The sequence below is a fragment of the Anguilla anguilla genome, chromosome 15 (assembly GCF_013347855.1).
Source record: "Anguilla anguilla isolate fAngAng1 chromosome 15, fAngAng1.pri, whole genome shotgun sequence".
Taxonomy (NCBI): Eukaryota; Metazoa; Chordata; class Actinopteri; order Anguilliformes; family Anguillidae; genus Anguilla; species Anguilla anguilla.
In genome coordinates, this window is record NC_049215.1 from 20580421 (window position 1) to 20608212 (window position 27792).

The following is a 27792-nucleotide window of genomic DNA, read 5'->3' on the forward strand; positions in this document are numbered from 1 at the left end:
ATAACCTAAGAATATCAAGGTTCTTGACATTTTCTGCATGGAGGAGATCCCTCCAAAAGTGCTCTCCAATCTCAGGACATTACTGGAAGAAGCACAGTGCTGTTATCTTCTCCAGGGGAGACTTCTGCAAATATTATTCATAGGAGTGCCAATAATTCTGAAGCCTATGTTTTGCAGAAAATAATGTTACTACTCAACAAATCTATTTATGTTCAAATTATTGTGTTAAACGTATATAACTGTTGTAAGTCGCTCTGGATAAGAGCGTCAGCTAAATGCCTATAATGTAATGTAATGTAATGTATATAGCTCCCCTATATCTTTGAGCTAAAAATGTGACTCTTTGTATGTCTTGTTCATTTTCTACAGCCATTTATGCATATCATCTATGCATAATTCACACACACACACATATATATATATATAAAAGAAATGAATGTTATGGAGTATGGAGGTTATAGTAATGTACCAGAGCATTTGACCTCACAGCGAGACTTGTGTTAGGTCATAGAGTGGATGTGGGCCTTGGGGAATTTATAGTGGCCTGACATTGATTGTAGTAGTGGACAGCTACAACTGGATGAACTGACCTGAATGTTACCACCATTCTTGCAGTGAATATTTTATTGTTTAAATAAATTCATTTTCCCCCCAACGCTGTACTTCCCTGCACTTCTCCTACCACCCCAACCACTACCCAACCCACCCCCCCCCCCCCCCCCCCCCCCCTTTAAATCCCTCGGGAAAAAAGGTTCCCAAAATATGCATATGGAAATGTCAATTCGTAACGTCTACAATAACGAACCACATTGAAAGGGTAGAGCTTTTACCTAGTGACCCATTTACAATTTTAAATGATTTCATCTTTACGCTCGAAATAAACCGGTTCTGACACCTTCCGCGCTGCTGTATGTGGGGCCGCCTATATTCCATTTATAGACCAAGCACCCGCCCCTCTCAGCACAGTATCCAATCAATTTCCTTCTGTCGCCACCCCGAGGTCGTGTGAGTAAGATATACACATATATATACTCCCACCCACGGGTTTATCACGTTGAGTCTTCTCCAGGTGCTTTGCGCTGTGTATCACCCCCTTGCGTTTCCTCTGAGACCTTCCAGCAGGAATCTTCTTTGCCGTTTGCCTTGTGGTGAAATACTCTTAACTTATCATCTGAAATGGCACCAAAGAAGGACGTTAAGAAGGCCGAGCCCAAGAAGGCCGAGGCGGCACCAGCACCAGCAGCTGCACCTGCACCTGCACCAGAGCCCGCGCCTGCTAAGCCTGCAGCAGTCAACCTATCAGCCGTCAAGGTAAGGGCTGTCTTTCGCATTCTCCGTATCCTTTCATTTTTTTGTGTTGAGCTTTTTTGCTTGCGTTTGTTGCCTCTGTGATAGATAAGCGGTGTAGGGCTTATGAAATTATGATCGTATAGAGGCGGGTTCGTAGCCTCCATCATTGCACAGGAAACGTGTATAGTCCGTCAATAACCCAAGTAGGTTTTTAACTATTCATTTAAAATACTAGTGTATATTTTATGTGATTAGTAAACAGCATAATATTTTATTAATTAGACTGTTACAGTAGTAAGTGAGGACTTTGTGGTTGGTTCCAACTGGCAGTTATACCTGGATTCGAAAATACATTTAACTATATCAAATAAACGACCCAATAAGCGCTGTGAAAAAATAGACCATATATATATATATATATATATATATATATATATATATATATATATATATATGGAAAAATACAGAAAAATAACGGCTTTAGAATTATGCCATGGCTCTGTTTCTCAGAACGTATGACCCTGAAAAAGACATAATGTTGTAATATGTACTTTATCTTTTTTCTATTTTGTTTAGTGATGTAATATTTCCAGTAGGTTTTGTTACAAAAAAATAGCGGGCTACATTCTCTTTAGAACTATTCATAAATTTTGTCTTTTTAAAAAATATATATATTTGTCTAAAGGTTTATACATTAATTTAATTTGACGTCAATTTTGAAAACCGCAAGTTTAGTTAGTCAGTCAGTACCACGGAGAGCACCGAGACACTCTGCAAGTGCCTCTCGCCAGGGTAATCCCGCTCTCATTTTTAACAGACGATACTTTTTCGTCACGCCCCTGGAATCTCTTGATTGAAATTTGGCTGCAGTGGGCGTGTTCCGGCCGTGCAACATACAGCCAAATGTGGAAATGTGAACATATTTAAGGATGTATTGCCTACCGCCAAATAACAACTAAGGTAGCAAAGTAACCGACTTGGGCTCCAGCTTTTTAAGGGTTTGACTCATGTTTGACATTTCAAGCGTTTCACTCAAATTTGGTCATATTTATTTGAGGAAAGCAATAACAGTGTAATACGCAAAAAACAGCGCACGCATGGTTACCTGAACAAATTTGGATAATTATAAAGATATTGTGAAATTATAAAGATATTATGAATAAATTAAAAACCACAATAAAATGTTCTATGTTAAACACAGTGTTAAATTACGCTGAGTAAAATTTTCTCAATCTGAGCTCAGTTAACACCTAACTTTTTACTGTGTAATTACTCATATTTTCCCATACAATGTTCTCAGGCCAATTTATGAAAATTCAATCATATAGTCAGTGACCTTGGTCATTTTTCATGACATAATGTACAATGGAATGGTGTGCAATGGTGTAGGCCTATAGTATGCATAAAGTCACACAAAAATAACCAGAGAATACTGGAATTAATAAGGTAAAATCCTGACGTTAAAATATTCAAGAAAACAGTCGCCTTACATGAGTAATTGTATGCTTTGGTTACTTTATATTTAATGCATGCCGCTATCCATGTATGTTTACAATAGCGTTTCGTTCGTCATTCTTATGCGAATATTGTCAATTATTGTTAATATCTTATTGGCTTTTGTTTTATAATGTACATGCAGTTATATGTCTGTCCGTTCTTGTTGAAGCAGGTTGCTTTAAGTGCACGCGATCATGCTTGCTGTGATTAATTGTGTTTTTTACACGGCCCTCTTCTCTCCCCTTCCCCTGCATCTCATCAGAAGGCTGGGGCAATTTAACGAATGCACCAACAGCTGCGATTTAAAGTTATACATTTTTTTCTAGAATACTATAGAATTTGTCGAGGGTATGTTTAAAGAAGGAGGTAGGGCTAGGCAGGGCCGTGCATAGACCGTTTGAAAGCAGGTGCTCAAAGTGAGAAAGGGGCACGCGAGCCTAGCTACACTGTTTATGACAACCAATTGTTGTACAGAATACATTTTACCAAAATGAATGAATGAACTTAATAACACCAACAATAATAATAGAAATATGTTTTGTTAATCAAATCAAAGAGGCATATCGGGCACATGGCTGCCAAGCAAAAATAGGAAGCCTCGATTCTCCCGTTCAAGCACTTGCCTGAGGCTAGGGCAGAGCAGACCACCAAGCAAAAATAGGAAGCCTCGATTCTCCCGAGGTTTAATCTCTCAAGAGCGGTAGTGATGGTGTACTCTTCAGCAAGGCATTTAATGTCAGTGATTGCTTTAATAAATACATTATATAAACAGATAGGCCTAATATTTAAACTCAGATGTGCCCGCAGGTGACTATAACACTAAGCATAACCTACTGTTTAGTCCTAATGATAATAATAATACATTTTTCAACAAATATGATATTTTATTTACATTAACCAGTCTCGTCGTTATCATAGAATAAGGGTACTACCGATGTTATGGCACAATTAGGCTAATATCGAAAAACATTGATTCACGCGCATTACCTGTTTCTTAAAACTGATAGGAATTACAAAGCAGAAGTATCCTGTATGTAGCATGTAAGATTAGGAACACATAATATTAGCGACACTAAATTCATTATTCAAATTAAAACTAAGGCATATTTTTAAAGGACTGAATTTGCGAATCTGGCAAATCAACTTAGTTCTAATATGTTATAGTTTAATAGCCTGTGAAAGAATGTAATAGATATCCAATCTTCATCTCTTTATCGTCATGGGATCAGGAATTAGCTTGCCGAAGTCACAATATATTACTGTGAACACATATTATGATTAGTCAGACAAGCACGAATAGGAGTACCTTTAACCCTTGTTTAAGGACAACAGTTTGCTGACTCAAGTGCATCTATCAATTCAAAGAAACTTAGCTGCTTCGACTGCGGTGGCAAGGCTCGCATGTCGGGGCCTATTTGCACCAGTACAGACTGTGGCTTTATGAGACGACCATATTAAGGAATCGCTATATTGAATAGCCTATCTATATGAACTTTTGATGAGCTTTCCATATCAACTAAAAATACCATTGAAAGTAAGATCCCTTGTTTTACTTTAACGAAACTTTTCAGTTGAGCTACTGTCAACAGCAAGCATGTGCTAAGGAATATTATCTTTTGAACAGTTAAAGATGAAAAAAATAAAATTGAGTTCACACTGGCAGGAAATCAGTTTTCAGAGCACATGATATCATAAACTAAATGGACAGAAAAAAATTAAGCTAAATTAAAATGTGTTTGTGTGTGCGTTAGGTTAGAGGCATATATACGCTTCTAACCTCATATGACCTGATGCATAGGCTATATATTACATTAGGCACATGCATATGCAAATATGCTGACCAAAGCCAAGGAGTCTTGGATGAGTCCCTGGAGAGTGCCTAAAAATAGCCCCCACCCCATCTAAAGTCCTACCCATGCCTTGGGCAAACAGATAGCTCAATTTTCCACCTGACCTAAGAAAGTTAAGGCACAGCCCAAGTGCCACCCGATCTGCCCTCTGACATCATGGCTTGGGATTAATAAAAAGGACTTTAATCAAGCAGCCGGTCACACTTATCAGAGCCTTCTGCTTCTCCCACTTGTCGTCTCCTGTCCTCCTCCTCCTCTACAACATGGTGCGTACTCATTCATTCTGGATCAGGCATTCACTTAGTATGGATCAGCTCAGCAAGGCTTTTAATCTTAAACCATTTGGATCTTAGGTCTTAGTGTGGAGTTATACCAACCAGGCTTCTTACACAATTGCAGAATTTGGAAGAATTCTAGTCTGCAGAAAAATGCAAAATTAAGGAAGAACATCCTTCTTCCTTAGGCTGGAAGAAGCTGTTATGATGGCAATAGTTACCTATAATGCAATGACTGTTGCATGAAGATCCAGTTAGCTGTACATCTTTAAGGCAGTTTAAGGTCATATAGCATAGACTGCTACTGCATATTCTAGCATGCTACTGGAAATATGATTGGCTTCATTTTTTCAGTGTTTCTTCTGATTGGGATCATCTTCAAGTTATTTCGGTTTTAATCTGACATTTTTAATGCAATTATTAGCAGATATTTTATAACAAGAGAGCGATGTACGTAACGGAGTGAACATAGGGTGTTTCCAGCAGATAAGGGAGGCACTTTGCTGTTGGTGCATTCGTTAACAGGAAACATTTCCTTTCTCTTCTTGTGCCTTTGGTAGACCACCTTCACTGCTGATCAGATTGAGGGTAAGTGGAAGAGGGCCGTGGGAGAGGGTGGTGTCTGTGAACAGGGATGGGGTGCGTGGGGGGGGGGGGGGGTGAGCTTGATTAAACCAGCCCTCTCCCCCACCAAACCCTGTCATTCTCGGTCCCACTCTCTCTGCTTGTGTACCACCACCCCAGGGCCTCACGGTTTATGTGGGTGCATGTCTCCCCCATCCACGGGCTCTGGGTGTTGGTGGGCACCCATGCTGATATGCAGAGGGGTTTATTAAGATATTCTCTTGGTTCCTTTTTCTCTCGCTCCTCCCCATACACAGGTGGATTTTACCCCAGACCAGATGGAAGGTGAGTAACATTTGATGTTTGGGAGAGTTGCATTCCAGTCCATTCTTTTGTGAAAATGGATTGAATTTCAAGTCTTGTCAATCGTGAGCATAGGATATAGGTATAAATTAGTAATTCAATATGAATGACCTATTAACCAATTAAAAGTTTAAGTTAAAATGAGTGCCATTTGTCATGACTTGAGATTTTAATTTTAAAAAATAATAAAATTGAGATTAAAATTGAATTAACTTGTCCAACTTGGGACTGAGCATGTCCAGTTCCCACCTTATCTTGAAATGCAACCATATTCCCGTTCACACACAAACTCTACTGATCATTCGGGAGAGTGTAAACAACTGCGGTTCTCATCTGAAACACACAGTGTTGCTAGCTGGATCTTTACATAATGCAGACAACAGCTAAGCTTGCATATATTGGAGTCAAAGATAAAAGAAGACCATTCTTTAACATGCAGTTCAGGGGCACCTGATCGACCAGCAGGGATTGGTAGATAGCATTGAAATACGGACACCCTAAGCGACTAAACCCTCCTGTACCCTGGGCAATGCAACCTCCAATCACTCATAACCCTATGGATCTATCAACCACGGTCGGCACTGCAACAGTCCGGATTTGTTCCGTGGGGCTCATCCTTACAAAACGGTGGTGCCTTAACCAAATTAGCTACCCAGCAGCCCTGTAAAATCTAGGCCTGCTTGAATCATCCAGAACATTCTATTTGTTCAAAAAGCTATTTTAACAAATAGGAATTTCAACAAATAGAAATAGAAAAAATAAATGAATTATCAAGACTTGTGATGGTCTCCTCCTTTCCAAAGGCCAGGGAGACCAAAATCCCATAAACACCTCCAGAGGGATGAGGGCCCTTGGGAGACCTCATGATCCCTTCAGCTGTCTGAGGAGACCACTTCCAGGCTATTCCCAGCTGAGGAAAACCTGTCTAAAATTGCACAATGCCCTGACATGGCTTAAGACGGAAACTTAAGGAGAGGGAGGGAGAGACAATCCTTGACCTTGATCTTTCCATATTTTTGTGTGAAAGCAATCTGATCGGTTGACCTTGTGTGCATCTTATACTTCTGCTTTCTCACAGTGTGGTAATGCCACACAGACACTGCTCTGGACTTTCTGCGGTCCTAGGCAGGATTGCGCCCAGGGGGGGAGGTCGGGCAGGGGGGAATGTTGGAGATAGCAATTGTGGACTCGTTTGCCCCTCTTATGTCACCAATGCCTAGTACCGGCCCTGATCTCACACAATATTGTGAGAGGAAAGATTGAGAGTGAAAATAGCTGTTGTATTATTCCAGCACATGTAATTCATTTTAGTGGCATTAAGGAACTTTGGAGTTAAATTTGTGAAAAATACCTTAATGTTTTTAACCACACATATATAATTCAGGGGCAAAAGACAAGTATTATTTGTATCGTTTCTTGTATTAAACGTGAGACTGATTTTAAGATTGCAAGTGAGTTGTAAAACTTGAACGTGCTCCTCATTACAGCATTAACATGCTATTTTTCAGGCCTGTGAGTAATGCATTGGAGCTATTAGCTGGCAGCTTGCAACGTAGAAAAATGCATGGACACCGTGTATGGGGAAGGAGGATCAGCGAGCTAGGTGTTACTTTCGCTGCAGTCAGCATTCCCCATTTAACTCGGGAGATGGCGCTGGCTTTATATGGAAGGGGTAACTTTCTTGGGGCGTATCGGTTTCACAGTCAGGACTTTAAATTTGACCACAGACCCTAAAGAGTGACTTAAGGAGCAGCTGGTGGCGGTTCAGTCCCTGTGCCAAGCTATTAATCTGTCAGCGGATCACTTTCAATTTGGTTCATTATGCGGCCAATAGAAATAGCTGTCTCTTGTTATCGCCCGCTGTCTCTCCCCTGGTGGCGGCCATGCACAGCTGTTGTAATTTGTTCTGCGGCCGCGGACTTCCTGCCCATCCTCCAAAGAAAGTCCTAACTGTGCTTGATTTATTCATCACCATTACTGTTTTGCCTGGGATAACCAACATATTCTGCCAACTGTGTTACCTCTGCGTACTGCGGATGTAGGTCAGCTTTTATTATTATTATTTATTTTTTATTTTTTAATTTACTTACAGCAAAATTATATACGTTTATTTCTCACAGCTTCATTCAGGAATGGTCAGTATCTGCTTAAATTGCCCTTACCTCAAAGTGTCATTTCCAATGCTGGCACACAATTCCAGGCAAGTCGCATTCTCCTGCTGTCTGGGTGAAGTACTTGGGCAATGCTGTTCACACCTGGTTTAAAGCAGAGAATGCAAAATTAAACGAAAGCAACAATTTTCAAGATAGGACTACAGAACTCAACAAAAATGTGTAAATATTTAGAATATAGTGCAGTCCTGGGTATAAAGGTTTCAATACTCTTCATTCAATGCTTATGTTGAGCCTTGTACTGTCCGTTCTAATATCATTCAGTGTTCTTCTCACAGTTATTTGAAATGCATTTTAATGTGAATGGTTGAATATTAAAATAATGTAAATTGTTGCCCTCCAGATCAATGCATATGCATAGACAATTATGATGTGTGTGCATGTGTGAATATGAGACCGTATGTATGTGTGCAAGTGTTAGTGCTCCTAGACGATGTGACAGGAGTTGTGTACTGACATGCCCATGCATGGGTTTGAGACAGGATAAGACCTTACAGTCCTACATGTATGGGGTGATTTTATGTGTGATTGCTCCCTCTTAGTAAGTTTGGTGCCGCGGACGATGATCGGCTGTTGGTAAAGGAAATGTCAAATGCTCTGCTTCCCCCATTTCTACTACCCCTCCCCCTCCCCCCAGACTACAAAGAGGCCTTCGGGCTCTTTGACAGGGTCGGTGACAGCAAGATTTCGTACGACCAGGTGGCAGACATCATGCGCGCTCTGGGCCAGAACCCCACCAACAAAGCCGTCAAGACGATCCTGGGCAACCCCTCTGCTGAGGGTAAGTGTTTCACTGTTCTCATCATGCTGGTGAAGGGGCATGTTGGGAGGGGGGCATGAGGTTCAGTTTCCAGGGGACTGAGGGGAAACCAGAGTTACACAGAGAGAGAGGGCCTGCCTGAGGACAGGTCCGCCCCCAAGTGCCACTCAGCATTTTAAAATCACAGAGAAGACTGATTTTAAATAACAGCTAGTGTTATGTTGACATGTTGACATTTTGTGCTCTATTGCTGTAAATTTCTCGGTAGCTCTTAACAGATCTATCAAATGTTAATTAAATTTGTTTCTTTTGCCATCTATGATTGAGCCATATAAATGGATTGCATGTAAAAACGTAGTGTATGTAATTGTCTCTGGAAAAGAGCTACTTGGATCAGCTACTCGGACCAGAATAGAACAGAATAGCTTATTGTAATTTATAGATCACAAATCCCTCTCTTCTTTCCACTTGCAGAGATGGCCAACAAGAGAATAGACTTCGAGACCTTCCTCCCCATGCTGCAGACAGTGGTGAACGACCCCCAGAAGGGATCTTTTGAAGACTACGTTGAGGGTCTGCGTGTCTTCGACAAGGAGGGCAACGGCACAGTGATGGGCGCTGAGCTGCGCATTGTCCTGCAAACACTGGGTAAGGGGCAGGGAAAAGGCAGCGCCTGGGGTGTGCCCAACCCCCTCCCTGTATTTCATTTCTTTTCATTTGCAACGCTCATACTGTGGGACTTGAGTGGCCTTTGGGCTAACAATTTACAAAAAAAACAGACATATTCTTCGGAGTAGTCAAAAAGATTTCCAGGCGTTGTCCAAGCAAAAAGTTGCACTCCTTATAAGTGGATCAAGGTTCATACTTTACCATAGACCATGCAAAATGGGAGGGGGCAGAATTTGAGTTAATCTGTTTTAGCCTTTAATTTATAAGACTACACCACTATACAAACTCGGTCATGATTAGTCTTACTAAAACAGCTTGCATGCACTTTTTACATGTCAACCTACTTCCCATTATTTTCTGAAGAAAATGTTAGCGCTAAAAACTATGAAAACGCCTGTGGCATGCACTGAGAAGAAGGTGATAGTGTTGAAATATTACTGTCAGCCATTGTCTGTGCTTAATTAGTGGCAGATGATGTAGGCCACTGGGGAGAGGCACTGTGATAGCTGACTGGCAAAAAGGCTCTATTGACCTCTGGCAGAGGGATGTCTGAATTGCAGGGGAGAGAACAGCCCAATAAACTGGTGCCTACTGACACACCCTCTTTCTGTATACTTTCAGGAGAGAAGATGAAGGAGGAGGAGGTTGATGCGCTCATGGCGGGGCAAGAGGACGAGAACGGCTGTGTCAACTATGAGGGTCAGTCTCCACTCCACTGTTGGGCTGAACATTCAGTGTGTTGTCAGACAATATCAAATTACAGGCTGATAGGTTTTGTATCAAGAACATTTCTGCGACTCAAAATCTTGTAGTGTCCTATCATTGTCGCGGCAATATTATGGAAACTTGACATCGGTACCGTATGGTGTTAAGTAAACCGGTGTGATGTTAGCAGGGGGGTTAGCAGGGTAGCATATTCCACATAAGAGTATGGCATTTGACTGATATCCCCAATGAAGAGCTCTGACCAGTGTTGTTTTTTTCTGATTCAAATATAAATCCTCACTCACTCTCCTCCCTCTCTCACCCACTCCAGCCTTTGTCAAACACATCCTGTCTGTGTAAGAGGCCATTCCTGAAGAGGTGTGGAAGCTGAAGTGTATCTGCAGACCCCATGGTGTCCGGACATCCATTTACTGTTTCTAAGACCAGCGAAGGAAACAAGGACGTGGGATGTTGTTTCTATACCGTTCTTTTTTTTTCTCCTTTTTGCGCGACTCCTTCTCCTCCCCCACCCCGAAAAGCTGCCTTTCCACAGCTCACCCTTCACCTGCCTCCACCCACCCAGCCCTGCTCTAAGAGGGCGGGGTAGAGTGCCTCGTCACAGGGTGTGGGAGTAAAGGGAAGGAGGGGTAAGTGATCACTCACCAAGTGGGGGTCACCTCCTCGTCCCCGTCCCCCACCCTGATCAACCCAACCAGCCATCCATGCTCAAGGCACTCGTCAAAGACTGTGGACCTGCTTGTGCGCCCACCCGCCCCTATCCTTCTCAGCCTCCGAGTCTTAATTTATTTTCGCTGTCATTTCGCAAAATAAACTTTTTCGAAAAGTACCCCTGCCTCTGTTTTTTTCTTCTTTTATTTTCCTTTCTTGGGTGATTTGTACATCAGTAAATAAAAAGCTGGGATGGAAAGTGTGGCAAAACAAATTACAAGTTAACCCTTTAAAGATGTAACATCACAAATATGAGATTAGAATGTTCTTAATAGCTGTTGTAACAACCACTAGTGGCAATTGAAAGCAATGGAGTTCTAGAAAACTGACTTAGAATTAAAAAAATAAATAAAAATTCTAAAAAAACCATACCCTGCAAACAGTTAAAGAGCCACTCAGTAATTTTGGTTGCTAATAAAATGCTAATAACTTAAAATGAGCAAAAAGACAAAAATATGACACTGTAGTATAGAATTACTCTCCTAATAAAAATAATGATGCAGATCCTAATGAAAAACATTTAGAAAGAAGAAATATATTTTTTAAATGAGTGCTTTACCCGCACATCTCCCATCTTCCACATTTCATTCCTCATCTGATATCTGAGCATTTTGTAGTCTTTGCATAGTTGATCACCATGGAAACAAACTTGCCACTCACTCGACAGGTAAGATATCAAAAGAAATAGTTAGCTAATGTTTTTCCAAATAAACCATGCCTAACTACATCAGATTTAATTGACATTGCCACAGTAGCTTTGTGAAAACTGTGACGGTAACAAAGGCTCAGAAGGCTAAGCAAAGTCATTGCCAAAGTTATCAAGATGCCAGTGCAAGACAAAAACTAGGAGTACCATAATCCATCAAGGTACTTAGTTGCCACCTGCGTAATTAGCAACCAAAATTACTGAGTGGCCCTTTAAGCTTATATTTTGTTGTCTGTTACATTCAGCAATATATTTAGCAATATACTCCCTGAAAATGTGTTGTCATTGTTGTAATTTGTTTAACACAGTGATTTTACAACAGCATATGTAATTTATTTAACATAATGTCATCGAAGCTGCTCCTCATTGTTAAAGAGGAGCTGCGCATCATGTCTATGGTACCAAAATGGTTCATAGTAACAAAGCAAATCCAATAAGACTGGACACTCTTGGTATGAGGGATTGAGGTGGACTGCATTATAGTGTGTAAAAGCACTCTGCATGTGTCGAATAATGAAAAAATCCCACTTAAAAAAACAAGAATCCATCTTTATTTCAGTACACGTTTAGATATATTTTCAGAATATGACTATGTATATATATATTCCTTACATTGAAGACAGGACAATATAATGATCTGTAATGCTGAAATCATATCCATCATAGCAGGGGTACATAAACAGGGAATGTTTTTGAATATTTTGCTTTGACCTCTGGGTGAGACTGGATTTCATGACAATTGGCATTTCACAAAAAAAAGCTGTCCATCAACATGTAATGAAAAATAAGTCATGTCAATGAGTAAGCAATAAAATCCATAATTTCACACAGATTAAAGATATTTTATGAATGACCCCTGCAGCTCAAACAATTGGACACCCGTTGAACTCTAAATCAGAGGTATCCAGTCTTACAGTATCTGAGAAGGCCTGGAATGGGTGCATGTTTTTTTAGGCCAGCACGATGACACCTGATTCAACTAATCATGGTCTTTCATCAAGTGAAATGTAGAATCAGGTGTTTTAGAACTGAGCAGAAACAAAGATTTGCACCCATATCAGCCATTTTTGGATAAGATTGAACACTCCTGGGGTAAGAAATTCATTACACATAGCAGCATCTTAAAACAATATTTCTCAATCTCTTGCAGCTGACTCAGTCACATAGGGTTGAGGTAAATGACATTAATTTGATTAATGATTAACCCCCGTTACATTACAATTCCTGTTTTAAAAGAAACATTACACCCTGTACATAAAATGCAATGAGCACAGATTTCCATTTCTACTCCTATTTTTTATTGACCAGGAATTGTTTCACAAAGCCAGGAGACCATATGACCAAAAGGAGGGAATGATACAATACACCATAAAACCCAGGTAAGCTGTTAATGGTGATACATAACATTACAGTGCACTGTAGCATCACACTGAAGCTTAACTGCACACCCACACATAGCTTTAAGCCGAGACAGTGCTGCTGATCAGACAGAACGTTAGGACTTAGCAGAAGCGGAACACAGAGAACATCAGAACTAGACGGGACCTGCGGACGAGCATTAGAGCCGAAGGCACAGAACATGGAGAGCAACACCACAAAAGACATAAGAACACAGAGAACATTAACGCTTTGAAGCTTTGAAGACACACACCCTGGTTTTCAGCTGCGTGTCTCGCAGGAGGTGACGGTGACAGTGGTATGAGCAGAAAACACATCACAGTGCACTGGTGACGTGTGACTTAAGGCACCTGATCTACTCACGGGATCCTGCGCTAACGCTGTCCAGCTAAATCCTACGGGACCTAGCACAGCTACTGCATGGATCCAAACCTGGAGTTACACCGCTACATCGTATCTTCTGAAACACCATGTTCAGCCTTTCTGAGGCGAAAACATCACAACACACATGCCACTGTTACAGGCACGTTTGAGTTTAATTAGCTGTGAGACCAGGTTTAGAGTTAATTTGATTCAAAGTCCCCTGTTTTTCAGGATAACAGACAGGATGATGTGTTTAGACAACTATAGGTGTGTCTTTCTGATTCTCCACATCTTGACATAGGCAAGCCAGACAGTCAGCCTTGGGCTGTCATGTCTTTACTCATCTCACATTAACACTGCCCTGACTCCTAAATCTCAACCCTAAATCCTGGCTCCTAAATGTCCAATCTTAAGTGTCACAATAAGGTTTGTTCCATGTCTACAGATCTTACATTAACACTTACATGAACACAATGCACATGACAGAGAATGGCTGGCCTTCTACTGGAGAAAACCAAATGGGTCAGTGCCCTCAGGACCACATGGAAAACACTCGACAACACAAGTGAGACTCAACGTTCGGACTGGTTTTATTACTGGTTACGCAAATACTCATCTTTTCCTCTGCATATAATCAGCAGCCACAAGCGACTCGATAAACTCACCAGGTGCTGTATATGCATCTTCTCTTTCAGAGAAGCTGCCATCACCTGTGATATCATAATTCCTTCCTGTCCCATTCTCACCTGCACAAGGTGCGTTTATAAATTTACAGTATACCAGGTCTATACATAGGCTATAATTTCTCTACAAACTGGCACAATCGCACAAACAATAAGCACAGGTATACTCAAATCTGGCCCTTGGAGCAAAGTACTGCTGCTGATCTGCATTCCTGTTTTAAACCTGATGCACCAGGTGAGAATCATCTCCGTCACAGTAATGGACTATGGATTATCAGACAGTACTGCTGACCTTGACTGGCAGATTTGAGAATCCCTGCAATAGTACTTTCCTGTTTGAAAATAACAACTCTATTTCTGATATATATTTATTTATATTTCTACTTTAACTTTTAATATTATCTTACTGAGGTATTAAACATAAAAATAACATCTGATTTAAAGACCATTTTTTCTAACCTAAGCATAGTTTTTCTTTTTTTCCTGAAGCTTCACAATGAACATTTAGGCATATATGGCAACTATGCATTACTCTCCAACTACATTGGCATAAGAAAGAATTTTAAACACCGTTTAGATTTCTACTGATCAAATCATAACTGGCCATTAAAAAAATTCAGAAGTGCTTGTCAGCAGCAAGCTCAATAGGCAGTAGCTTATGAATGGCATTTTAACCTATTGACCGTCTATGTCACATTTGACCGTGTATGTCGCATTTAACCATACTTAAACACATCATTGTTCCTCCTATTAAGTAAAGAGATGGACATTTTCACCTTTTGCTTTTCTTCTTGTGGAAAAAGTATACACTGAAGGCAAGTGAAATGACTGCTGTGTCCTGAAAGATTTTTGTGCTGTTTGGCAAGAATGAGGGTGAGCCTAGGAATGTTGTACCTCCTGTGCAGAAACATGGTGAGTGGGGTGGGGGAAGGGGTAAGGGCTTCTTAGTCAAATAAATAATAAATGACTCATTTGGAGTTCATTCAATCAAGGTAGAGCTGGGGAGAGAGGATGGGGGGAGCTCAGAAACACAACCACATCCTGCTTTACATTCACAGAGAAGAGCAGAGGGGTGAGGGGTGGCAAGGAGTGGTTTTCATACATACAGTAAGACTGACAGAGCGGGGGGTTGGAGGGGTCTCTCAGACGTGCGACTCATCCAGGTCCAGGTCCACAGGAGAGAGTGTGAGGGGAGAGAGGAGGGGGGACAGCAGAGGGGAAAGAAGGGGGTTTTCTGTGCCGTTCTCCTCGCTGATGTGCAGCACCGTGTCAGTGTGCTGCAGCAGAACCGACGTCTCCTCGTCCTCCGGGCTCTCCTGCAGGTGGGCGGGGCCGAGCTGGGGGTGGGCGGGGCTGGGCTGAGCAGGGGTCCCCAGGATGGGGAGAGGGGGAGGGAGTGGGGAGGAGGTGGAGCGAGGGAGAGGAGAGGAGGAGTGCGAGGAGGGAGGCGGAGGGGTAGGGGTGGAAGGGAGGGAAGGGGACAAGCTGCTTTGGATTCCCCTTGGGTCTCTCCTCTCTGAGACTGTAGACAGCTGGAACACAGACACAGATGTGTGGGTCAGCTGTGCGTCTCTTGGCAGTGGACTGTGTAATAAACTGACGTCAGTCTTTTTCAAACTGCATGCCTCGGGCATTAATGCAGAACCCCCTCTGCCCCCCAGCACTAGCATATTTTTTTGTGAATTGAGCCCCTGTTCAGCAAATTTGGCTGAATGTGAAATGTGAGCTACACCTGCAATTTCAGTAGTATAACTTACTGCGGCACATTTCACAATTATGACAACAAGCTAATATGTGCGAGATGAGGTGTGGTTTGTTAGGGCTGGAGTAAAAACCTGCAGGGCGGTAGATCTCTAGGAACAGGGTTGGGCAGCCCTGCCCTATGCAGTTTTTTGGTGACTGTGTATGACATCATCAGCAATATGCCCACCTGAGCTCGGGCGGGGCTGTGCAGGTCTGCAGCCGCCACCTTCGGGGCGACAGCAGCGGGAGACGCTGGGGATGCGGGGCTCAATCTCTTGCTCTCAGCTGGGCAGTCTTTGCTGGTCGCCAAGGGAGACGCGGTAGATGCTTCTGGCTGGGTCTCAGTGAACGTGACTGACCTCTTCTGCTCCGTTTGGGCTGAGGAGAGACAAGGCGGTCAGGTTTGGGAATGTCTCCCCCTTGTGGCTGCTATGGCACACATCACTGCCACTGGAGTAGAGAGCAGGAGGAGGGCGGGGTTATGCAAGACAGACATGCAGAGCGCCGTGTCAGCTGAGGTTCGGAATAGGCTGTTACGTTGCAATAGGAAAGGTAATCATCTCACCTTCACAGTCCATTAAAGTTTCTTTATAGAAATGAGACATAAACAGAACAGAATGACAGAGTCAGTTACTGGGGTCTGGGGTGATCATGGTATAGTCAGACTTAATAATAAGACATAAAACAGACATCTACATATATCACTGGAACCTACACACAGTCAACGTTGTTTCTGAATGATGAACAGAACAGAAATGAACATGAACAGAAAGTCATATCAACACATGAACTGGGGCCCAGCCTGCACTGCAATTTATGTAGTTCTGACAAAACTTAAAAAGAGAAACAAATGGTAAATAAATTTGGAATACACATTCAAAACAAAGATACTCTTAATATTTTGGATTATTTCAAGTCTTATATATAAATATATTATCTTTTATATTATATTTATTATATATATATATTATATTTTTACACTGGCCAACTGAAATGACCAAGAATAAATCTTTTCTATAGGCATTGCTAAACAATGCTTGATAATTGTTGTTTTATAGCAAATCTAAAGATAAACTAAAGTTTGAACAGAAACCTCTGAGCTGATACGAAGTTCAGGGTATCTCTCTCTTTCTCTCTCTCTCTTTCACTCACTTACTCTCTCTCTCTCGTACACTCATAGAAACATGCGCACACACACACACACACGCACACATGCACACACACACACACACGCACACACACACACACACACACACACGCTGTGTTACCCAGGGGTTTGTGTTTGGGTTGGATGCTCCGGCGTGTGGTGGAAAGGCGAGCACCCGAGCGACTGCGCGACTCATGCTGGGTCTTTGGTATGGACAGCAGGGGGCGCCGTAACTGGAACACAAATACCATAAATAACCTATATATGCCTCTAATCTGCAGAGGCAGGCTGTTCCACAAATTAAATTAAACACACAAGTATCGATGGGACTTCCTCTCCCATTCGTCTCACCTCTCTCACCTGTCTTAGACCTCTCTTTCGCCCCAGAGGTGGCTGCATCAGCAGGTTTTGCTGGCCCGGCTCACTCTGCACACTGGCCACCCTGTGGACCCGACCCAGACACAGACAGAGACAAGCGACAGGTACCAGTCAGGATCGCACATAAACACGCACACGCGTACAGCCAGACGCGCGCACCCACATACACACACATGAACACTACTGAACACCATCCTGATTAAATCTCCTGCAAGGTCTCCCTCACTGTCCACTGCAGGAGAGTTAAGAAGAAGTGGGTCCACTGCTCATCTCTGCTCTACCGATCTCCCACCAACCCCCACCCCCCAAAGACGGAAGAGCCGGAGACAGTCCCACCGCGCTTCTCACTGACACACCAACTACAGAAAGACATGGAGTCCAGACACAGTCATAATCTTCCATGTCAGACATCAAAAGGAAAAAGGGGACTGTTGGAGCTGGAGAGGCAATATGGGACAACACGTCCACTGCTCTGGGAAGTCCCAGCAGTCCATCCGTCACTGAGAGCATCAGCATTGGGAATTTATATTCTCAATACTGAGGATTCTTCCCCCTCCCTTGTATCCACTTTATTTTCTCTTTATTTCCTAATTGTGATGATGACATAGCCGAGGCCCGGAACCAAGCCTGTGGCTACAGGGCCCAGTTTGCACTCATGATGAGTGCCTTTACCAGCTGGGCCACTCGAGAGCCCCACCCTCCTCCCCCTTTCTAAGGGTCTAACCAAAAATGTTTTTTTCTGAAATATTTTATTGCCTTTTCTGAATCTCAGAGATGAATCTCAGTGAGGTCTTTACCACGCCAGTGCCCCTTTTGCCCCACAGATTGGCACCCCGGCTGGGGCACTCCAATTTGAGCAGCGGAAGCTGGAGCATGTATGGACACTTTGGCACCATGGAAAGAGGGGTGTGTGAGAAGGAGTGGGCATGAGGCTGACCGTGATGACACAAGAACCACACAGTGAGAGGCGGGGCGGTGGGGCGGGGAGACCGAGCCTGAGTCCTCTCTGGACCTGCCCCCACCCACCGCGGTTACAGAAGCCTGGTGGATGGTTTGAGATGGTGTCAGTTTGAAGCTGGAGGAACAGAGACATAACACTGGACCCACACATAGGACAAGGAGGAGAGAAACCACAGCCAGCGGCTTGATTGGATGTGATGAGCAACGAGGAAGAGGAGGAGGAGGAGGCCACCCCGACCAAGCCCCAGCACGCACGCACACATGTACACACACGGAAACACATACACACACACATACACGCAGGGCTGTGACACTGTACCTAGACAGGTTACCCTCTTCCAGCATTCCTTGGGACTCATCTAGCACATTGGGTTCACTGCAGAAGGGGGTAGGGAGAAGGGTTTAGGGAGAGAGCAGAAGCAGACTGCAGTCGCTGATGTCCCCCTCCCCATCTCCTGCTGCATGTGGAGATCTGGAGGACGTGGTGCTCTGTTCCAACCCACCCAGCCACAAAAACCAGAGTGAATTTCACACGTTGCTGAAGGTCTGTTCTTCCAGCTGGAGATTCGACTGATGGGTTCTCTGTTTATGAACCTTCCCTTTTGGTGTCCTCAGCACAAGACAACATGAGAAGCCTCTCAACAGGGCTTAAGCCTAATTTATACTTCATCACACGACACTGTCAACAAGTGTAGCTTGACAAAAATTACATTTTAAACTGAAAATAGTGTTGCATGACACTTTTTCTCAACGTGTTTTGTTATGTTGCAGACACCGTCATACTTTGTCGCATACTTTGTGTGATTGGACAGTACGCAAATGCAAACAAATGTTCAGGAGTTCAGTGTCTTTTCCCCATAGAAAACAGAACCCTTCCCGCAGGCCTTCACCAAAACAGAAATGCCCTATGTTGTGCGACTCCTTCACTTTGTCAAAAGAGTTGTGGGACAAAGTATAAATTAGGCATTACTAGCAAATCAGCATCCTGTGCTTTTTGGAGAGCACCATTCCTCCCTGGGCCAGGGTTGGCTCAGAATCAACAGGATTTTGGCCCATTCCAAGTTCTCAGGCACTAGATCACCCTTCAGGACTGGTGCTGAGAAGTTCCAGATCTTACTGATGGGAGTCCATTACAGGGAGATATAGAACACCTGTTTGATGGGCTGCTCACTGATGTACACAGTGAGAGACATTACTCCATTGTAAGTCAGCAGGCGAAGTGCATAGCAGTGAAAGGCAAGCTTGCCTGGAGTAATATCTTTGTACACCACATTGAGCTGTAACTGCCCTCTGAGCTGAAACCATGTTTGGCATCACTTTGATTAATCTGGTCTTCAATTGTATTAATTGTTGGAAAAACAAAATCATTACAAGAGACATTCATACTTCAAAGTTCAAGGAGGGTCAGATGAATTCTTCTGTTAGTGTGGGGGTGTGAAGTAAAAGGTAGCAGGGCTAAAGGGTAGTAGTCCAGACAGTAGTCCTTGGTCGGACTAGTGGGTGATGCACAGTGAAGAGTAATGCACAGCAGTGTTCAGTTGATGTAGAAGGTGGTGTTTAGTGGTGATGATTGGTATGGAGGGTGATGTACAGTAAAAAGTGGTACATAGTAGTGACTGGGTGGTGTTAGTGTTCAGTCATGATTGATTGGTGCAGAGTGTGGTGTTCAGAAGTGGCTGGTTGGTGTAGAGGATCGTGTTTAGTGGTGGCTGGTTGGTACAGTGTGTGGTGTTCCATAATGGCTGATTGGTGTGGTACCTTGCTTTAAGTAGTAGCTGATTGGTATAGAGTGTGGTGTTCAGCAGTGGCTGGTTGGTGTGGTATGTGGTATTCAGCAGCGGCTGGTTGGTATGGTACATGGTGTTCAGTTATAGCTGGTAGGTGTGGTATGCAGTGTTTAGTAAAGTATAGTGTACTGTACCTGTGGCTGGGCAGCATGGTGCTCATGGTGGGCTCTGGTTGGGTGATGGAAACTCCAGTGGTATGGCTGGAGAATCGGCGCTGGGTGATGATGCTGGGCAGGAAGGTCTCCTGCTCACTCACCACACTGGGGATGCTCACCGAGTCGTCTGGGAAACCAGAAATGAAGGGAATGAAGGGGAGGGGAGTCACATGACAGACATGCAGGGACAGCCAATCGAAACAGGCAAAACACAGGAGGAGGAAGAAAATAACAGCAGATAAAAGGCACAAGGACAGGCAGACACATACAGTCACATTCACACAGAGGCACAAAGCCAGATAAATACATAGCAATCACAGACATGCAAAGCAGAAGAAAACGCAATGGATGAAGAGGAAAACAGAAAGAAAAGCGAAACAAAAAACAGACATATGTTCATTTGATCCATAGCTCTCAAATGATATTTACACCATGACAGATTTAGATACATATTTTAAATTTCATAATGACAGTTGAGTCTGCTTTGATATTGCAAGGACTAGAGAATACATCTGGGAAAAGTTAAATGCAATGCTCTCACAAAACAATCAGTGTCACAGTGCTAGGGCTAAGATACAGTCCCTCACAAAATACCTAATGCCCGTAATAATATTAAATTCATAACACAATTCAAGTTTGAAAAATTTAACTAAAGTCCATAGAACATATTAATAACATTACAGACATAAACAAGCAGTGCAATTATTAAGATTCAAAATCATTCAAAATCACACTCCCACTCCAGGTCATAACACTAGTACAACACGGTGTCACAATGCATTATCAGACGCATGACACAAGTGAGTGAATGGGAGTAGAAAAGGGGGGTCTGACTCTCTTCCTCGTCCTCGTCGGTGCGGCTGAGGGTGTCCTGGGACGGCTGTCTTGACGGTTGGCTGTCTTGCTCCCACACGGTTCCAGTGCCGGTGTTAGACCGGGACATGGTCGCCAGGCTGAGACGGTAGGCTGATGTGGAGGTGCCCACTGTGCTTATGGAGGTCTTCCCCTGGTAGGCTGGAGAAACACAGGGAGAGGTGCCAGGTTGGGAGACTTTGTTAATGACCTTGTTCTGCATGTAAGTGACGGTGCTAATTTTATGAATGACCCTGGTACGTTATGCTAGTAATGCTGCTAATCTTATGAAGGACTCTGGTCTAACATGTCAGCAATGGTGCTAATCTTATGAATGACCCCTGTCTGATATGTTAGCGATGGTGCTAATCTTATGAATGACCCAAGTCTAATACATTAGCAATGGTGCTAATCTTATGAAAGACCTTAGTCTGTTATGTTAGCGATATTGCTAATCTTATGATCTCATGTCTCTTCTAGGTTTGTGGTTTCACTAGCGTTATGAAGCCGTGTTTATGTCAGTCTGACCGGCGCCACTGTGCACGGCCTCCTTCAGGATCTTGAGCTCGTTGTTGAACTCGGCGAAGAGCGAGCTCTTGCAGAGTGGGCGGGGGATAAAGCGGCGCTCCAGCTGGTCGGCGATGTGGTGTCGAGCTGTGATCTCCTCCTGAGACTCCGCTGGCTGGGTCAGGAGCTGGGACATGAATAGACCAATAAAGGATGTTCTTCTGATCATCTTTTGTCCAATGAAAATAGTTATAATGTGGCTGAATTTTTCACATTGGCAGAGCCAAAAAGGTTTCTTTTGTGCCAGCAAAACTACTTGAATCGGACTGAATACAGAGATGAGAGAATGAAATAAATAGAGAGATTGGCCTAGTTGGATTGTGATGCTGTTGTACACTTTAGTAACATTAAAGAATGTATTTCCTGTCAGTAATTGAACTAAAATGTGAATTTAAGAGATAGGTACATAATTGGAGGAATAAAAAAGTTCTGACCTTGCATTGGATGAAGGGGCGCAGCAGTACGAAGATGGGGATACGGGTTCGAACAATGAAGTCGATGAAGTCCCAGAAGGCCAGACCGCCCACCTTGCGCAGAGCCATCTCCTTCACCTGCAGGCTGAGCCGGTACCACTGGTTACCCAACTGCCGCTCAAAGCACACCAGCACCACCTTCAGAGCTGCAGAGAGAAAAGGAAGGAGAGAGAGACAGAGAGAGAGAAAGAGAAGGGAAATAGATTTTACAGTACTTTCAGGCAAGTAGCAGATTCTCTTATCCAGAACAACGTACACAGCTTATATTTTTACATACAGTCATTTAGACTGCTGAATATTTACCGAGGCAATTCAAGTTAAATAACTTGTTCAAGGGTACACAGACAGTGCTGCACCTGGAAATCAAATCTACAACCTTACTTGCAAGCTCAATTCCCTACTCCATTATGCTTACACTGGATGAGGAGGCTGCATCAGCACCCTTCCACTGGAGGACTACACTGCAAAGCTAAGAAAAATCAGCTGCAAAAAATGGCCTTACCCATGACTACCGCCATAAGCCAATGCCTTTACACCACATGACCACACCCAAGCTCCCACCCCCATGGCCCTGCCTGCTCTGGTCCCGCCCCCTAGGATGCAGTACCCAGGTAGGCGGCCTGGCTGGTGGACTCAGCCAGCCCCTCCCTCCGCAGGTCTTTTCCGGTGTCCCCAGGGGTGGAGCAATGGGCGGGGGAACTCTCCAGCATGAAGTTCTTGCTGCGGGACGTGCTGATGATGCGGGGGGGCAGCAGAATGTTCAGCACCGTCTGCAGGAGGAGGAAGACTTCCGGCTGCTCCAGGTGAGGGCTGTCTGTGAAGGTTATGGGGTAATTCAGAGAAATGACTCAGCCATGAGCTCACACGTTTAACACACTAGCAGACTAAACTCTAGGCAACGACAAGCCATCATGGCCCTTGACTGCTGAACATGCCCCTGGCTCTCATTCAGCCCCTTACTAGTCCTCTACAACATTACTATTGCTTATGATGTGTGGCGAGAAAGAAATAATACTACACAGAAACTCATCCAAGGGTGGCAGACCTTTGCTCCCTGACCCCACAGTCAGAACAAATGGGATCAACAGGTTCAGCAACATCCCCTCTCTCCGCTCCTGATTGGTGAAGGGCGAGATCACATGACTGAGGGGGAAATCATCTTTCAAAGCCTGTCAACATAAATGGAAAGAGAAGGAAGTGTAGAAACTACAAATCTGTGCATATGATGCACTTAATCAGCAGCTTATCTCTCACATTTTAACACATGCAGAAATTTAGAGCTAATCCTGAAGCAAAGAGCTTGTCGGATATATCAGGCAAATTGAAATAAGTTTGTTGCAAAGCTGTTCTGGGTATGTCCAACCAAACAACTTCCCTGGGTTTCACCATGCCATAGAGGCAGCATAGCCAGCTTCATGCTTTCTGAGGGCTAAACAAACAGGCCCTTTCCAGCCCACACACAGTATTACTTCAGGTTTTTTTCCTTTGGTTGAACTAAAAGTCCCATCACTTATACCCCACCCCCAGCTGGAGAAGGTGCGGTCAGAGAGACTCACCTGTATCTGCAGGGCCACCAGACGCACCACAGCAGTACTGAAGGGAAGTGGGGGAGACAGGTAAGGGCTCAGGTGGAGTAGGGGTAGCCCATCAGCCACACTGGAGGGTCCCACTACACCCATCACCTGTAACACACACACAAGCACACACATATGCACACACACTGTAGACAGGGTACACTGTGCGATAGGTATAGTAGACCCCGAGATGCTGTGTTTTAATGTCATCAGCTCACCAGGTTGACACAGACATTGATTAAAGAGCGAAGGTGCGGCAGGAAGGAGATGATTGGCTGACGCTGCAGAGTCAAACAGATCCCTTCAATCAGGCTGCTGGCAGCCTCCCATTCTACCTGTCTCCTGAAGAGGGAATGGATACACGGTTAACACACAGAAACACACACACACTCATCATCAACACACACACACACACACACACACACTGTCTACACACCTACACACACAAACACCATCAACACAAAAATACACACACACTGTCTACACACACAAACACCATCAACACACAAACACACACCGTCTACACACCTACACACAAACATCAACACACAAACACATACCGTCTAAATACCGACCATGAACATACAGACTCACACTCGCACCATGAATACACACACACATGTACTTAGCCAGTAAACACACACAAAATCCACATTACAGCACACTCCAAAAACACACTCACAGAATAATCAGAATACCACATACACAGGAACACCAAAAAGAGACACTTTGGAATGGCACTCTCTCACACACAGAGTGTACGGACAGTGTACGGGCGTGGCGCATCGTGAGGACGGACCTGGTGCACAGGGCCTGCGGTCGAGCGCACCTGAGCGTGGGCATTTTGTGGATCTTGTTAAACATGCGGTCCAGCCTCTTGAGGATGAGGATGAGGGCGGGGCGCACGGCCTCGGTGGCCCAATCGGTAATGGGCAGCATCTCGGTGATGTAACGCTTCAGGCCCCGGCTCTCCATGGTCAGCGTGTCATACGGGGCCAGCTTCAGCAGGGAGTGGGCTATCTCTGCCAACCTGGAGGGCAAGACACCCGTACACATACGCACACACACACACATCATATTAAGACTATAACATTACATTAATCCTCTTCCAGTGGCACAGGGTAAGTCTGTGCCACTGGCGTTCCTTCACCACTACTGCTACTTCTGCTGTTTGAACTGCCTGAGGGGATTATTACAGTGGTAATGTGTGGTTCAGGTTTGTGTGGTTCAGGTTTTGAACCTGAACCTTCCCTCATCAAAGAAATATGATAACTAGGCCCCCAACCAGTAAAAAGAATCTGCCACAGATCCCAGCAGGTAGCAAATAATGGTAATCCATAAAATAGCATGTATATTTGTCCATACACTTTGTGCATTTTTATACAATTTATGCATTACAGTTTTTCTTGTAACTGCAAACTGTCCTGCTAATTACCCAGACCACTACACCAATGGTGTTGGGCAGTATTTCAGGGTCATTGACCCTTGTAGGTCAGTATCTCACTGGCCAGTGTTAGTCAATATCTCAGGGTCCATACCCAGTGCTTGTATTGACCAGTGACTGGAGTTGGTCAGTATCTCAGAGTCAGTAGCCATTTCCCCCTGACCTCATATGGGACTTGATGTCCAGCAGCTCCAGGGCAGTCACGCGGGGCTCCCCGGCCACGTTCTGCAGGATCTTGAGGCGCGGACCGCAGTGCTTGTAGAACTCGGTGCAGACGTTGAGCAGGGACTCCCGCGGGCGGCGGAACTCCTCGCGGGCGTAGCGCTCGTCCAGCTCCTCCCGCGGCATACCCTGGCCCTCCTCCAGCAGGTGCAGGTTGTCTCTGATGCAGGGACATCATCAGAACATGAACCATCCGCGGCCGCAGAACGAAGCACTATACGGTTCTTGCCATGTTTTTACATCACGATGCATTGATGTCATCAGATAAGTAAAACAGAGAGATAATCACATCTGCTGACAAAGTGATGTCATCACATCAGCAGTGCAAGGATCAGCACTGGCATTCACAACATAAAATCCTTGACTGCTGAATTTGATAGTTAAATTAACTGCCCTGTTCTCTCACTGAGACTTGAACTGGTCGCACTCCTCTGTTCACAGAGCCTGCACATGTGTCAATCACTGGGACACAGACTCAGACTCAGAATCAGACTTAAGTGCTGTGAGAACCTGATTGAAAAGTGATGCTACACAACATACAGACTGATTAAAGTGATTTATTGAGGCTCCACTGAGACGCCCCTCACCTGGTGTTAGCACCCCCTGACATGGCATGGTTGGCAGTGGTTGCGCCTTTGTGTCCCTGGTCACACCGGCTCATCTGAGGGGCAGTCATTGGCCTGCAGGGCAGAGGGACACAGTGATGGAAACAAAGCATGAGTCTCACACCAGTGTGGGAGAACCCAATTACATCTGGTTAGCATTAGCATATGCGTGTGTGTGTGTGTGTGTGTGTGTGTGCTGACCGTGTCAGTGCCTCCACGCTGTACAGAAGGGCCTGCAGGGAGGTGGCAAGGGCAGCAATGGCAGCAATCTCATCCCGGGCAGCTGAGGCAGACTCCAGGGCCAGCGTGTTATTCTTCATCTTCTGCAGGAAGCATGGCACCAAAGCCTCCAGCACCATCAGCATCTGCAAACTGCCACCACAAGGGGAAGACAAATCTCAGAAGAGCGAGTGTTTGCCAGAGTGGAATACTCCAGAAGCAATACATATAGGCATGCAAGGATAGGAAGCCTTTAACAACTCATTCAGAAAGCTGAGTTACAAGAGGGTAATAGTATTAATTTATCCCATCTCTAGAATGGAATAGCACAGTGGCATTTAGTAGTGCTAGATGTAGCAGAAGAGTGCAATTAATTTGGCAGATTGCCTAGCATTGTGGGAAATCAGGTAGTCCAGAGATGCATGGGAAAGGCAAAGATTGCAGCAACTTTACCAGCTTCTATTTCCATTTTATTTTCCTATCATACTTACTGCATAGTTGCATCATGACTCACCTCCTGAAGGATTCTGGGGCATAGGCCACCACTGTCACACACAGCTTGATGGACTCACTGATAGAGAAGGCCAGGTCCTCATTACCATAGCAGAAGTCTGTGTGAAATACAAAGAATAACACTTCAGTATGACCTGCAATTTTATGAAGGTTCTCCTGGTCTGTGTAATGCAGTTAGTGAGTCATATGATGCGGAAGCGGTAAAAGATCTGTGCAGTAAAATTGCAGGGTCACTAAGGTCTGTTAGTTACTGTGTGTCAGTAAATTCTGCGCAGTTAGACGGTGGTTCAGTAAGATCTGCGCATGGGTTAGCATGTGCGAGCATTGAGATCAGGTCTCTGCTCTCACCCAGGGAGCGTAACGGCTTCTCTGCTTTCACTAGCTCCAGGGCGTCCAGCGTGTCAGGGGTCTCGTTCTCCAGTGACACCAGCAGGTCAAACAGGCACTGTGCTGACACGCCCTTCGACAGCCCTGTACTGGTGCTGGTCTGATAGGAACACACACATGCCCAACACAGGGACGGTAAATAACACACCCTCTCACACACTTACTGTACACATTACACCCTCTTACACACACGTATGCACACAATACACACAGTACATACATATACCACAATACTACTACTAGCTACTAATGTGTGTAGTGGAGTCTCACAGTGAACTCGAGCAGTGGGGCCACGCTGGCGAACAGCTGCAGGACGAAGGGCTTGCGGTGCAGGATGTAGAACTGTCGGCAGCAGAACTCAATGCCCTGCCTCAGCAGCGGGTTGCTCTCGTAGTCTGCATAGACCTTCAGCACACAGAACAGCATCAGTCAGGCTGGGCACAATAGGACTGCACATACACCTAGTCCTCACACTGGAACTGGACAAACTGCCACACTCCACAAGGGGGCAGTCTTTCAAAACTGCCATTTCAGCACATCAGATACTGACAGATGTTTTGATTTTACTCCCAAATATCTGTCTTCATCGGCAATGCTTCCAATGAAGATGGGTCCCCGAACCTTCAATGGTTTTGGAAGGATAGGGACAGAACTGTTGCGGGCAAAGGTTGATCGAAAAATGTACAGACCATACAGACAAGCAATCTGCATGTTATTAAACAAGCATTACCACCTGTTTACTG

General features: G+C 44.3%; 2 protein-coding genes across 22 annotated transcripts in view; one reads left to right on the forward strand and one right to left on the reverse strand.

The window, feature by feature from the left end:
- The first annotated feature begins 1052 nt into the window (after positions 1 to 1052).
- Positions 1053 to 10683, forward strand: LOC118214122 (myosin light chain 1, skeletal muscle isoform-like). 3 transcript variants are annotated; one of them, XM_035393717.1, is made up of 6 exons: positions 1053 to 1311; positions 5473 to 5500; positions 8648 to 8791; positions 9245 to 9418; positions 10061 to 10138; positions 10476 to 10683. In XM_035393717.1, exons 1-6 carry the CDS (start codon positions 1177 to 1179, stop codon positions 10502 to 10504), a joined length of 588 nt encoding a protein of 195 aa, XP_035249608.1. In that variant the 5' UTR covers positions 1053 to 1176; the 3' UTR covers positions 10505 to 10683. The 3 variants fall into 3 exon arrangements, with proteins under 3 accessions (XP_035249608.1, XP_035249605.1, XP_035249606.1); XM_035393714.1 differs by lacking the exon at positions 5473 to 5500 and adding an exon at positions 5794 to 5821 and having other exon boundaries at positions 1054 to 1311; XM_035393715.1 differs by lacking the exon at positions 1053 to 1311 and adding an exon at positions 4829 to 4903.
- A 1424-nt stretch (positions 10684 to 12107) lies between these two features.
- LOC118214123 (protein unc-80 homolog) overlaps positions 12108 to 27792 on the reverse strand; it is a 52335-nt gene continuing 36650 nt past the window's right edge. For 6 of the 19 annotated variants that reach the window (XM_035393730.1, XM_035393727.1, XM_035393718.1 and 3 more), the window contains 21 exons: positions 27320 to 27454; positions 27011 to 27149; positions 26664 to 26760; positions 26132 to 26302; positions 25913 to 26005; positions 25267 to 25485; positions 24459 to 24689; positions 23878 to 24001; positions 23642 to 23767; positions 23131 to 23254; positions 22693 to 22899; positions 22047 to 22231; positions 21574 to 21739; positions 21028 to 21207; positions 20173 to 20320; positions 18571 to 18627; positions 17265 to 17355; positions 17035 to 17146; positions 16332 to 16352; positions 15954 to 16144; positions 12108 to 15555 (listed from right to left, as the gene is read on the reverse strand). In XM_035393730.1, the coding sequence (XP_035249621.1) occupies positions 15166 to 15555; positions 15954 to 16144; positions 16332 to 16352; positions 17035 to 17146; positions 17265 to 17355; positions 18571 to 18627; positions 20173 to 20320; positions 21028 to 21207; positions 21574 to 21739; positions 22047 to 22231; positions 22693 to 22899; positions 23131 to 23254; positions 23642 to 23767; positions 23878 to 24001; positions 24459 to 24689; positions 25267 to 25485; positions 25913 to 26005; positions 26132 to 26302; positions 26664 to 26760; positions 27011 to 27149; positions 27320 to 27454 (3207 nt within the window). In that variant the 3' untranslated portion in view covers positions 12108 to 15165. The remainder of the gene's footprint in view (positions 15556 to 15953; positions 16145 to 16331; positions 16353 to 17034; positions 17147 to 17264; positions 17356 to 18570; positions 18628 to 20172; positions 20321 to 21027; positions 21208 to 21573; positions 21740 to 22046; positions 22232 to 22692; positions 22900 to 23130; positions 23255 to 23641; positions 23768 to 23877; positions 24002 to 24458; positions 24690 to 25266; positions 25486 to 25912; positions 26006 to 26131; positions 26303 to 26663; positions 26761 to 27010; positions 27150 to 27319; positions 27455 to 27792) is intronic. The other 13 variants (XM_035393736.1, XM_035393728.1, XM_035393729.1 and 10 more) reach the window with 9 other exon arrangements.